Source organism: Macrobrachium nipponense, chromosome 21 (genome assembly GCF_015104395.2).
Source record: "Macrobrachium nipponense isolate FS-2020 chromosome 21, ASM1510439v2, whole genome shotgun sequence".
NCBI classification, from domain to species: Eukaryota; Metazoa; Arthropoda; class Malacostraca; order Decapoda; family Palaemonidae; genus Macrobrachium; species Macrobrachium nipponense.
Window position 1 is genome coordinate 30,458,378 of NC_087212.1, and position 14,493 is coordinate 30,472,870.

A 14,493-nucleotide genomic window follows, 5' to 3' on the forward strand; every position below is an offset into this window, starting at 1 on the left:
CAGTAGCTCGGTGAAGCGGTCCACCACAGATGAGGCAGAGTAATTCCTAACTACACTTTCATGAAAGCATTCCAAAATGTAATGAATAAAAATAAGCTTTGCTCTTTCATTATTTCAACATGAATATCATTGTGGATTTAATTCAAATGATTTTATCAATAGTTTATCAGATATACAATTTGCTTTAAGATATTTACGTTTGTGAGACTATACGAGATATAATTTAATGAAGATTATTTCTTCAAAGTACGGTTATCATTATTATTTTTATTTTCTGTTTACAGTTTTCAGTTTCTATTGAAGTCTGGATAGGATAAGTATAAAAATAAAGATTTACTTCTTGATAATATTATGCTCAGGACCGTAGGGGAAGCCAGTAATGTCGTCCACTGATCCATCGTCATTAATAACCAAGACATCATGCTCCCTGTAACCACCAGCACCAGGCTGACCCTCTGGAATGGTTACCATGGGCTCCATGGATACGACCATACCTGGTTCCAGCACGGTTTCAATGTCCTCGCGAAGCTCCAGTCCTGAAATAGTAATTGAAATGTTTTATATACCTTCATATTCCTCTTTACGTAAACAAGCATTCAAGATATCTACTTTTCTGTCTTATAAAATGATTTCAGATCAGCGAAACTCACAACTGTCATGTATGTAACGAGCGCGGGAAACTTAGCTCCGCAGACACGTTCAGTTCAGAGCTATTGCACTGTATTGCATAATGCGTAAATGTTATAAGTATAACCAATTATTATTGTGTTAGTGTCGAGTCTGACACACAGGCTTCGATCTTATAAATTCTACCTCATGTATGCAGGATATGATTCCTTATTCTGCATAGAGCTTCGATGCTCACATGTTTGTTATGATTCTATTATATACGCTTTTTGCATTTTGTATATTCCACTACCCGCCTTCTTCAATGTAGTTTAGCCAATAAACACAAGCAAGATATTGCATTATTATTGCCCTTCATCCCGGGACCTTGGCGACGAGAAATGGAATATTATCTCCAATACTAAAACACCATCTTTCCCTCTACCTACAGGTAAGAGTGAAGAGTTGTTGTGTGGGTCATACAACTAAAGCAGACCCAAAATAATGACGACAAATCATTGGCGACACAGGTTACGAACTGGTAGCAGCCAAATGGAACCTATAGCCTACGCCTAATCTCCTAGCCAAGAAGCGGAAGACGACGACCCCAGTCAGACGAAGTATACCCGAAAACGCAGAATCTCAATTACCTAGAATCTCAATTACCTAGATGCCTTCATCACACTCAAACCAGCGACCAAGCAACGCTGTGCCAAGTCAGGAGCGTCACCACAATAAAAAAGGGTTAGTTTAGAGGGTAAAAGTGCAAAAGGTATGTTAATGCAAGTGTACCCTACACGGTAGAAAAAAAAGAAAACTTCCAAATTCCTAGCCTGGCCTAAACTTCTTAGTATCACTGCAAGAATGCCGATAGATGTCCAAAGGTTAGACAGCTTTAGCATCGGTGATGATCCTAAATCAGTAGGTACAAGATGGAAAAAGTGGATAGGCAGCTTCCAAATTATTTTGCTCCTCAAGCAAATAAATACTTTGAACGTTATCAGTTCATAGAAACATCACAGGAATCAGGCGAGACAATAGATACTTTTGTAACTACGTTATAGAAATTAGCTTCAACTTGTGAATTTGGAGATCTAGAAGACAGGTTAAAGAGCAAATTATAGTAAGGAGTAACTCGCAAGAGCTTAGAAAGAAGTTACTGCATGAAAAGAAGTTAAATTTGCAAAAAGGGTAATTCTTCAGAAGCAAGACTCATCACCATTTTCTAAAAAACAATTAATAATCCTTCATTTTATGGTGTATTTTCAATGAATCTGATCTTATTTTCTTGAGGAAATTTTATCTTAACACCCTTTTCCACCCAACAAGCTAGGGGGCTTACAGTTGGGAACCGGGGATTTTGGGTGGGGAAATGCCAGAAAGGATGAGTGCTTTGCAGCAATAATAATCGTAACAAATGCATAATTAAGACAAGATCACCAGCTAACCTAACATCCCCCACCTAACCTAACTTAGAAGCCGTATTCTCACCTGGGGGGGCGCCCCCTACGACCTCCCTGCGACCCCCCTCCCACTTTGCCACTATATTAACTTATATGATGAATGGTGGACAAAAAAGTTAACAAAAGTATACGCCCACTTACCAGAATATTATGGAGTTGAAGGATATAATAATGCTTGGGAAAGCTTCAATTCCCCTTCAGCCAAGTTATAACAAAAGTTAGGACTACACCATAACTTAAAATTCAAATTAACTTCAAAACAGATGGGATTTTTCCAACCACGTTCCTCTAGACAAGGAAACACTAAATTACATCGCTTACACCGCCGACGTCCTTTCGTCACTACAGAGCGATCACACCTAAAGGCGTTCCTGTTGTAGTCGATCCGACATATATCTCCACAACGCTCGCAGCGTTTTCTCTTTAAAATTAAATTATGTCTTTGAGCATATTCAATCACAACTTCTTTACCACCATTAGACAAATAATGATAAAATTCACCGTATCCCACATTGCACTGCAAACAGTCGGTAGGAAATCGATGGTCTCTGTCAAAATTAATGCCAGAAGGGCCAGCCACTGCCTCTGCCATATTTACAGTAAGACAAAATGCCGGATTTTCCTCCATTATTCGAAGTATTCAGTCAAACAAGGATACAAATGGACACTGGACAGGTAACTGTATTATTCCGCTGAAATCCTAGGGAAACTTAGTTTTCGACTGAAGCTGTTCGTAATTGGGCTCATTAAAGTAAACATTACCGCAGAGGAAACATCTCGGTAGATCTAGGGTACTTATCTGCGGCGGCGTAGACTATGGCAGTTGCGGTTTTTCTATGCAGTTACACCTACTAAACAAGAATTTTAAGTAATATTTATTCGGACGACTGTAATTAACCTCCCAGGGGCCAGTACTAAACACGGCGAAATACATTGGATGGCCCCCAATCCCTAGTGGATGTCGTATCCGCGGTTAGGTTCCTTGCAGTCCGTGTGGATTGCTTCTGTAGAAATACCCTCATATAATGACTAAACTTTTTATATAGCTTTTCACATGCTCTTTCCTTGTAGGTGATTATTATTTTTAATATCCAGTGCGGAGTGCTTCTGAAGTAATACCGCAAAAAGTTCTAGAAATAGCAAGAGCAATAGAAACTGCTAATTACCAGTCCAATGTCATTGTAGGTAAGACTCATAATAACAACAGTAGCCAGGTAAATCAAGTAGCCTATAAAACGAGTTACCAACATGCAAAGAAAGGGCAAACTAATGAAACGAGTAAGCCTAGCCCAGGTATATATCCAAGTATAACAAGGGACAACCTAATGCATACTCACAGGAAAGTCAAAGTCACATAGGGACACAAAAACCACAAAGGAAATCGTGTTATAGATGGGGTAAACAATATCATTATAGCAATGACTGGGATAAGTGCCCAGCGTCAGGTCAGACGTGCAACAACTGCAGGAAGCGTGGTCATTTATCAAGTCAGTGTAAATCTGCTAAGCAAAAGACCACAAAACAGATCAATAGAACCGTAAATTCAAATGATGGCTCTAGCTCAAATGAAGAAAGTGTACATAAGACCACAGAAGTAGAACAATTTGCATTTCACATTAATTCTGTGAACAAAGATGCACAAGAACGTCTTATGGCTCAAATAGAAATAAATGGGAAACTCATACCCATGCAAATAGACACAGCTGCAGATGTGACAATCATTTCTGAAAGAGTAGCACAAACGATACCTAACCTAGTGATAAGACCTTCAGACAAAGTGCTCAAAAGTTATAGTGGTACAAACATAGAAGTAGTTGGTTCATCCCAAGTGAAAGTTCAGTACAAAGATCAAGAGATAGGTAAGTTACCATTGACAGTAGTCAAGGGTCAAGGACAGACATTAATAGGACTAGATTGGTTAAGAAGCATAAAATTAGATTGTTCTAGTATTCTAAGAGTTACAGGTACAAAACAAGAACCAGCAGAAGAAATTTCATTAACTAATCTTCTATCAGATTACAAAGAAGTGTTTGAAGACAGAGTAGGAACAGTAAAGAATGCACAAGCAGTCTTAGTTTTAAAGGAGAATGCTACTCCTAGATTTTCTGCTCCAAGACCAGTTCCATATGGATTAAAAACAGCTGTGGAAACTGAAATTAGGTTAGAAAGTGAAGGTTCATGGGAAAAGGTAGATTATTCATATTGGACTACACCATTAGTTCCAATTGTTAAGGACAACGGTCAAGTTAGGTTATGTGGAGATTAAAAGGTGACATTAAATCTACAATTGCAAGTAGCACAACATCCATTGCCAAATCCTAAAGATATGTTCGCAACTTTGTCAGAATGCTCAGTATTTTCTAAGATAGATCTTAGACAAGCATTTCAACAACTTTCCATAGATGAAAATTCCCAAAAGCTATGTACTGTAAAGACACATTTAGGGCTGTATCGTCCAAAAAGACTTCCCTATGGTGTTGCTAGCAGTCCAGCAATGTGGCAGCAAACAATGGACAAAATATTTGCAGGTATGTCAGGAGTATTCATTTTCATTGATGACATATTAGTCGCTGGCACAAACAAAAAAGAACACAGAGAAAGGTTACGTGCAGTTCTAAAGAAACTAAAGGAACACAATATCAAGGTCAACCAGAGTAAATGTATTTTAGAAGTTGACTCTGTAGAGTATTTAGGCTTTATTGTAAATGGTAAATGTATTCGTAAGACTCAAGATAAGATAAATGCAGTGAAGTCAGCAAAGTTACCAGAAAATGTCAAGGAATTGCAATCATTTTTAGGTTTAGTAACATTCTATGGTAGTTTCATTCAAAACTTAGCAACAATTGCAGACCCATTGTACAATTTGCTGAACAAAGATGTAAAATGGAATTGGACAAAGGAATGTCAAAATTCTTTTGAAAGAATCAATGACATCACCCACATTCTTAGTACATTATCTAATGGATTTGCTAGTAAAGTTGGTTTGTGACGCCTCAAACATAGGATTAGGTGCAGTACTAGCACATGTAATGCCAGATGGTACAGAAAAACCAATAGCTTTTGCCTCTAGAGTATTGAACAAAGCAGAGAGAAATTACTCACAAATAGAAAAGGAAGCATTAGCACTAGTGTATGGAGTAAGAAAGTTCCATGTGTATCTGTATGGCAGGAAAAGGTTCACATTAGTTACAGACCACAAACCATTATTGATGATTTTAGTTCCAAAGGCAAGTTTACCGACGTTAATAGCTGCAAGACTACAACGTTGGGCAATCATATTAGCAGCATATGATAACAACATAGAATATAGACCAACATCTAAGATGGGTAATGAAGACGCTTTGTCGCGATTGCCTGTAGACGAAGCACCAGAACAACATGAGGAAAGTATTCTTTTGATTTCTGCATATAATTTACCTATTACAGCTAAGGAATAGCACAAGGTACAAAGAAAGACCCAGTACTTTCAAAAGTAGTGCAGTCTAATAACTGGCAGAGATATTTGTGAAGAGATGCCAATTGTAAACCATACAAAGAAATTTGGAATGAATTGAGTGTAACACAAAAATGTATTTTGAGAGGATCAAGAGTAGTGATTCCCAATGCATTAAGAAATAGAGTTCTATCAGAAATACATGCAGACCACCAAGGTATTGTCAGATCAAAGTCAACTGCTAGAACTTATGTTAAGTGGCCAGGTGTTGATAGGGACATTGAAAATTTGGTTAAGAAGTGTATGAATTGTGCATTGCAACAGAATAACCCAAAACCAACAAGGATGCACCCATGGGAATTACCCAGATACCTATGGTAACGTATACATACAGATTTTGCAGGTCCATTTTTAGGATACTCATATCTGATATTACCAGATGCATATAGTAAGTGGCCAGAAGTTATACCAATGCAAACAACTTCATCGGTAGCAACTATAAGATCACTCATGCAAATCTTTGCAACGCATGGTTTGCCAGAAAGAATAGTGACAGACAATGGCCCACAGTTTACTTCACAGGAGTTTAAGGAATTTCTGAATGTAAATGGTATACAACATACATTATCAGCAACTTATCATCCATCCACGAATGGTGAAGCAGAAAGGTTTGTTCAAACTTTCAAACATAATATGAAGTGTAGACAAGCAAACAATGGTAATGTAGCATCTCACATTGCAAAGTTCCTGTTATCCTATAGAACAACCGTACATAATACTACGGGTGTAACACCATCTTATTTGTTGATGGGGAGGAGGATCAGGAATAAGTTAGATCTAATGTATCCAAGCTTGCAGAGTGAGTCGGAACAGAAAGGTTATGATCAAGTAAAAAAACTTCCCAATGTAAGACATTTCACTCCTTCAGGTTATGTCATGGTAAGGTCATACAATTCACCAGAAAAATGGATACAAGGAGAAATTGTCAGGAAGATTGGTAATTTACATTATGATGTTAATGTCGGTGGAAAGATTGTAATACATGTTGATCAGTTGCAGTCATTTAGTAGAAATCATACAGAAGTACAAGTTTCAAATACCTCAGACTTAAATAACTCTGATGTGCAAACTGCTCACCAAGATGTTCAATCACCAACTGTAAATAGAGAGGAAAATCCTGCAACAGCTCAGAACACACTTATAGTACTCCCTAACAGAATGAGTAGAGGAAAACCTCCTGAAAGATTAGATTTGTAAATGTGAGGAACAGTTGTTTCTTAGTCACAGGTAAAGGGGGAGGAGACTGTCATGTATGCAAGACGTTAGGTAACGAGTGCGGGAAACAGCTCCGCAGACACATTCAGTTCAGAGCTATTGCACTGTGTTGCATAATGCGTAAGTGTTATAAGTATAACCAATTATTATTGTGTTAAGTGTCGAGTCCGACACACCGGCTTCGATCTTATAAATTCTACCTTGTATGCAGGATATGATTCCTTATTGTGTATAGAGCTTCGATGCTCATATGTTTGTTATGATTCTATTATATACGCTTTTTGTATTTTGTATATTCCACTACCCGCCTTCTTCAATGTAGTTTAGCCAATAAACACAAGCAAGAAGATATTGCATTATTACCGCCCTTCATCCCGGGACCTCGGCGACGAGAAATGGAATATCTCCAATACTAAAACACCATCTTTCCCTCTACCTACAGGTAAGAGTGAAGCGTTGTCGTATGGGTCATACAACTAAAGCAGACCCAAAATAATGACAAAACAACAACGATAACACGTTAGGGCACTAAAGGAAAATTGTTGCAACTGTTGCATATATATGAAAATATTTCGACAACATGTACAAATCTGAACACTTTCTCTCATTCTTAAGGTACTTGTATTTTACCTAATGCCTATGAAGTGCACTGTACTACATAACAAGGTCTACGACAATTCATTATATCAGGTCTGGGAGCTCCCGCTTCACTGAATTTATACTTAAAAGCTGACTAACAGTTTCTGGGTTTTAAGCCCAGAATGTAATGCACAGTGTCATGAGGTTTGCTCAGAATTGCAAGATTTAAAATAAAAATTCGACTCTATAAACATTAGAAGAGAAATATGGCATTCAAATACAGTATACAGTACCTGCTTCACGTCCATAGTAATGACAGAGTACCCCGAAGGAATGCCCATAGCCAAAAGTTCTATACTTCAGCAGATTAAACTGGGCGAATAGTTCGTTGAGTTCTCGTGCAATCTCGCTGCACTTGACCCCAGGTTTAATAAGCTGAAGCCCTCTTTTGTGCACTGCAACATTAGCTTCCCAAATCTTAAGGTGTGCGTCGCTACAATGATCCAAGAACATTGTTCTTTCTAATGCCGTGTAGTATCTGTGAAGAGCAAAGCAAGTACAGAGGGTTCTTTAGATTAATAAAAGAATGAACTTCCTTGATATTATCCTCCTGAATATGAAAATCAAGAAAATATTTGTAGAAAAGATCAACAAGAATATAAGATTCTAATCTTGTGTATAAAACATATAGTCTAGATAAACAACAAATTTGGACTACACAAGAGCAACAGAAGTAAACAAAAAAATAAGAAACTGACCCCTGGGGCATCGAAAAACAATTTAGGGAAAGTATGTCCCCCTTTTGAATCTTGCGGGTGGTCACAGGATTGTGGGCACCATCTGTGTTTATGGCTGACTGGAACCACACCCATGCTGAAACATTATGTGGAATCGTCAATCTTACAAGAGGCAAAAAGTATATTGCCACCATTTATTGCAAAAGACTGACACTGGTGTCTGACAGGGAATGGATAACAATGACTAAAAAAAGCTCACTGTCCATAAGTTCACTGTCTGGGTAGAGTTTTGCGATGTTCCTGACCATTGCTTGAGTACCAGCCAATGCCACTTCGTACTCTGGAACGTTTTCGCCCAACGCTTCGACACATGCCCTGCCACCGATGTCAGCTGTGGCTGTGCTGTTCTTTGGAAATATGAAGTACAGTCTTTATTTTTAAACAATGAATGTATGCTGATTTTAAATGTGGTGTTGTACAATATTTCTTCCAGAATTACTGGACACATGTATTTACACAAAATCACTTTTACAGTAGCAGGAAAACAAAGATTTGTCCTATCTTTCTTGCACTATTTTCCTTACAATTTGCATTCTATGCAATTTAGGTTACTTGGTTCCTTACCTTTATCACTGCAATTTCTTCCTTGCTCTTCTTCATTCTCATCCTCATGGTGGAGCCGCAAATGTCTTTGAGCTCATTGCTGTGAGGCAAGTGGTCCTTGAGCTTCTTGAAGCGCTGGAGGTCCATGTGGTCGAACTCGATGCCAATTGCTCCTCGAGTGTCACCGAGCTCTTCGACTACGGCTCTGTAGTAGTTATCTCGCTTCCAGTCGGTGAAGATGATGTTGTCCTGGAAAACAGATGTTCTTGATAAGACATAGAGAGAGATATAAAAAATCCTGTCATTTACTGCTTTTATTGATCTTCACAAATATTAGTATTTTTTGTTAAGTCTTCTAATTGCTGATAGTAACGAAGGAGAGACTTCTTGGTTCTGATGGGTTTCGATAACTAAAATATAACACAGGAATGGTTGAGAAATATTCTAATTAAACTTCCTATTTTTGTAACAAACTTTAACAAAAAATTACTTACATGAGGAGACCTTCTCCAAGGCTGGCCATAATCAATGAGAGCCGAGATGGAGACGTGTTTTTCTGGCGTGACCAACAGACCATAAGGTCTTCCGAAAGTACAATAAATAAATCCACCTGAAATGAACATCATGATTGTTTATTCTATAAAAACAGTTTCCGGATGGTCATCCAGCAAGTTGATTTTATACGAAGATCAGATACTCAGTGGTAGAGAAAATAGCGTAAAGCCATTGTAGAATTATTATCCTTCTCGTGCACTACCTCATTTAAAATAGATACAAACACTACTGTAACTACTGAGATTCAGGGTCTCTGTAACACGGTTTTTTGGACTTTGCTCCTTGTCAAAGCATCGGATGTAGCTGAAAGTTGACATATGTATATTTTACAACCACACACAAATTTTGTCAGCATTATCAATAACCTAAACCCGATGGTTTTGATTTTTATAGAGTAAAAATGAACTAGCCGACGCCACGGCCAATGATTACGAGCCAAGAGTCGAAAAACATTCATTACGTAAGCAAGGTAAACAAACACCTCTTGACTAAATGTTGCCCCGCCCATCCACCAGACAGAAATGCCATCGGCTCTGAAACCCAAAGACTTTATGAATGGCGGAACGATACATAGATGTGGATGGGGTATCAGTGCTAGCGTAGTAATACTACTGTAGCAGTAGTGCCGCAACAGTATAGCAGTAATATACATGAATTAAACGTTTAGACCAACTGCTGGGATCCTTGAGGATCATTTAGCACTTCTTACAACTATTCGAGAAATTAGTTTTTATAGCCAGAAGTTAAATTTTCTAATCCAACAATGCCCATGGTAGCCTTCAGTGTTATCCTGAATTATAACGAGGCGAAAGTGGGTGGAGCCTCATGAAGTCACCATTCTGACGATAATTATTGGTGAAGGTTTAAAGCCAATATACGGTACCGGCTATTTTTTTCAGTAAATAGGTAGATAGCCAATAAATAAAATTGCTTGACATAGGATATAACAGTTATCAAATCAAGCTTGTCTACTATGTTTTTGGTAATTACCAACTATTCCCTACATCTTGTCAATCTGATTGTGACCTATAAAGTAGACTGTATTTTCTTTGGAAACTTATTTTGGGAATTAGACTAATAATCGAAGTGTTTTTGTATTTATTAACATATTTTGTTGGTTTGTTCATTATGACAATTATCAGTGGGGAGGTTCCAGAGTTCATAAAGGTGTACTGCTTTGCTTGTATTTAAATTTGTATGTCATTGTTGCCAGAGGTTTAGCCTTCGTTACGTATAGCCAATCATCCATCGAGAAACAGGGAAGAAATGATGTCATAAGTTACGTAACGAGTGCGTTCGAAACCTTTTCTCTGAGTAAGTTGGCCCGTCTTCAAAAAAGGTCACTTTTACATTATAAGTACCAAATTTATTCAACCTACGTAGTGCAGAATACACTCAAAATTTATGTGTTGATATAATATATATTCTGAATAAGCGTTATATTTATGAAATGCATAGATAAAAAGTTATTGCGAAAAAACCGTGTTACAGAGGCCCTGAATCTCATAGTAGTCTTTATATAACTATCTTTTTTAAAATAAGATTTTTCTCCAAAGTAAATACAAGCTTATATGTGTTAAAATCTCCAGCAGACCAACGGATCATCCGATATAATTTTTCTTCTTCTTTAGGCCGTACTACCGTGTTGGATATAGACTTTATGAATGGCGGAACGATACCTAGATGTGGGTGGGGTATCTGTGCTAGCGTAGTAATACTACTGTAATAGCAGTAATATACATGAATTAAACGTTTAGGCCAACTACTGGGATCCTTGAGGATCATTTAGCACTTCTTACAACTACTCGAGAAATGAGTTTTTATAGCCAGAAGTTAAATTTTCTAATCCAATAATGCCCATGATAGCCTTCAGTGTTATCCTTAATTATAACGAGGCCAAAGTGGGTGGAGCCTCATGAAGGTTTCAAGCCAAAATACGGTACCGGATATTTTTTTTCAGTAAATAGGTAGGTAGCCAATAAATAAAAATTGCTTGACATTGGATATAGCAATTATCAAATCAAGCTTGTCTACTATGTTTTTGAAAATTACCAACTATTCCCTACATCTTGTCAATCTGATTGTGACCTATAAAGTAAACTGTAATTTCTTAGGACACTTATTTTGGGAGCTAGACTAATAATCGAAGTGTTTTTGTATTTATTAACATTTTTTTTTCTTATGACAATTGTCAGTGGAGAGGTTTCAGAGTTCATAAAGGTGTACTGCTTTGCTTGTATTTAAAGTTTTATGTCATTGTTGCCAGAGTAGAGTCTAGCCTTCGTTACATATAGCCAATCATCCATCGAGAAAGAGGAAAGAAATGATGTCTAAGTTACGTAACGAGTGCGTTCGAAACCTTTTCTCTGAGTAAGTTGGCCCGACACTTTTACATTATAAGTACCAAATATATTCAACCTACGTAATGCAGAATACTGTCAAAATTTATGTGTAGATATGTGTATTATGAATAAGCGTTATATTTATGAAATGCATAGATAAAAAGTTATTGCGAAAAAACCGTGATACAGAGGCCCTGAATCTCATAGTAGTACACTAGCATTTAGCCTTCCTAATAGGTAAAATAGTTTTAAGAGTACACCTATATTGTTCATAGAATGGTTTAAAGGCAAAAACAAAATCTATTAATCTGAATCCACTTAGTGTTGTTTTTTTACACTATACGGGTAAAAAGTTTCAAAAATTGGTATGAAATGTAACAATATATAAAAAGGAAAAAAGCATGACTGAACCACTATTCTACTATCACCACATGCCATTCTTAATTAGGCTCTTATTTATGCATCTTAATGCGGGATACCATCAAAGGAAAGATCAATTCAATGTGTAATACTATCGTCACATTACACTGCCAATATGCAATATTACCTTGCCCATAAAAGCAGATATATTAAAAAGCCACTTTACACATAAAATCTCTCGGTGCTACTTTATTGCTGAACATTATTGTGTAACTATGCTGCCAAAGGGCAAACAAAACTAACTAATCTATATTTTGACTTTAATACTAGAAGTTACTCAAGTACACTGTTGTCTTGTGATGAAAGATCTGAGCAAATATATCTAACTAGTAACCATCATCTTATGCGCAAGTGTGTGCAATTTAGAGAGAGAGAGAGAGAGAGAGAGAGGTCCTTACCTGTGTAATAATTGATGTTATGGATAGAGGTGAAGAGACAAGCGGCGAGGCCTTCTTGTTGCATGTAATTTCTAAGTTTTGTAATTCGTCTTTCAATCTCTCCAGAACTAAAGAGGCCAAGAGGAGCCTGTCAAAAGGCATTTGAAGGTATAAGAAAGGGTCTGCTCCGCCAAAAACTTTTTTTTTTTTAGTTCAGATTAAAGTCTCGGTAATGCCACGTATTAGCCGACTATTCCCCGAAGTGCTTTTGCAAACTAAGGTGCAACAAAATACAGGTGTGAGCTTGATTTGTTGCGTTCTCTTGACTACAGTTATTGTTGGAATTTTGTAAATCAATCTGGTTTTGAGATATACTTTATTTTCCCAGGGGAACCTCATCTCTTACTAATAATCACTAAAGTGGAGAAAAAATCCACAGTTATGTAAATGTACATATATTTAAATTTAAAACTTTAAGAATAGCTTCCGGGAATCTGTTCGGTTCCCCTTTTCAATCATTGGAAAGAGGAACCGAACAGATTCCCGAAAGCTATCCTTAAAGTTATAAATTTAAATATATGTACAGTTACATAACTGTGGATTTGTTTCTCCATTTGAAGACTGGTGATTTTTTAAATCACTAAAATATTAAAATAAGTCATAAAGAGCCAAAAACTTTCCTATGCTTTTGATATTATGAACAATTGCAAACTATTTACTGGCCGTGCAAGGGTTTTGATGTCCACTTCTTTATGAGATAACCTGTAACTTCTTACCTTCTCTCCATTGTATATCTTCATGGTCCTGTTCTCCATAAAAGCAGTGACGTCATTGCTGGAGTGCCTCCAAGACGCATGTCGAAGGAACTTCCCTCCAGCCCGAAGGAGCGACCGAGCGGGTGCCATTCTTCGTCGATTTCTGGTGGAAGAAGACTAAGTTGTCTTATATCTACGTCTCATGGGTTCTTGTACGCTAAAAATTAATGTTACCTTGAGATGATTATAGTTTGCAGATTAGATCAGCTCAGCAAGTGGGTGACGTATTTTTAATTTTTAAGATATTATCTTATAAGCTTTAATAACAGATGTCGAATCATTGCACACTAAACATACATCATACAAAAACCAACTCTAAATTTGCGTACATACCCAAAATTGGAAAAATAAAAAAAATGGTAATGGGGAACATTTAGTATCCCACTCTTGCATTCTAAATTAAGGAAAACCGTTCGTTAGATCTATGCTTCTAGACAGAAAGTGGAGAGACAGACAGGTATAACATTTTCTACGTATGTAGCTATGCATGACAGTTTATCTTTGTTATAACATTGAAATGTCTTAGATAAGTGAAACCGGGATGAGATTGCAGGTGGCACAGACACGCAGACAGATAAACGATCCCCCTTAATGCATATCTATGGTCTACCGTCGTACCGAGTTTAACAGACAACCCTTTAACCTTCTGAGAGCAGTTACAGCAACAAAGTAAACCGTGGGAAATTTCGCCTTCGAAAACCCACACAAATAAAGGGCTCCTGGTTCTATAGCTATCGAATCCCGTTCAGTACAGTATGAGACAGAGTGAGCACCAGAGGATTTTCTTGGGAGAAGCCACTAGCCTTTACCTCGCTGAGGCCAAACAGCACAGCAGTCTATGAGCAACTGGGTCTTCTCTTCCAAGGAAGTCGGCATTGCTATGGTAATTTTTGGTAACTCACGTCCGTCTAGACTGTAGCACCTGATAGCACAAACGGTTTTGGGCCATACTGCCATACTTAGCGGGACGCTGAAAGAGACATGCCTCTGATAAAAATGATAAACGCAATGAAAGAAAGGTTGCATTACTTACGTAAAAATCCCAAGGCATAATCATATACGTACACACACACACACATATATATATACATATATATATATATATATATAATATATATATATATATATATATATATATATGTGTGTGTGTGTCTGTGTCTGTGTCTGTGTGCGTAGATTTAACGTTAAGGCCTTCTACCTGACAGAAAGTGACGCCAGAGATACAACGGACACCGCGATCTCCACACTTTAACTACTGGATCAGAAAACTTCCACAACAACAGATGCT

At 37.4% G+C, this 14,493-nt stretch overlaps 1 protein-coding gene across 1 annotated transcript; it reads right to left on the bottom strand.

Moving 5' to 3' along the window:
* Positions 1–252: 252 nt before the first annotated feature.
* LOC135197899 (creatinase-like) lies at positions 253–13,327 on the bottom strand. Its single transcript, XM_064225121.1, has 8 exons — positions 13,167–13,327; positions 12,412–12,538; positions 9,191–9,306; positions 8,718–8,945; positions 8,353–8,500; positions 8,115–8,229; positions 7,650–7,894; positions 253–536 (listed from the first exon to the last, which is right to left on the bottom strand). Exons 1-8 carry the CDS (start codon positions 13,293–13,295, stop codon positions 334–336), a joined length of 1,311 nt encoding a protein of 436 aa, XP_064081191.1. The 5' UTR covers positions 13,296–13,327; the 3' UTR covers positions 253–333.
* Positions 13,328–14,493: the final 1,166 nt, after the last annotated feature.

Excerpts from the sequence above, each read along its gene's own strand:
- LOC135197899 (XM_064225121.1), bottom strand. The coding sequence starts at position 13,295 with ATGGCACCCGCTCGGTCGCTCCTTCGGGCTGGAGGGAAGTTCCTTCGA. Across the intron at positions 12,539-13,166 it reads AGATATACAATGGAGAGAAG|GCTCCTCTTGGCCTCTTTAG; the intron begins GTAAGAAGTTAC and ends GCCTTTTGACAG. Across the intron at positions 8,946-9,190 it reads CTTGGAGAAGGTCTCCTCAT|GACAACATCATCTTCACCGA; the intron begins GTAAGTAATTTT and ends TCTGTTTTCCAG.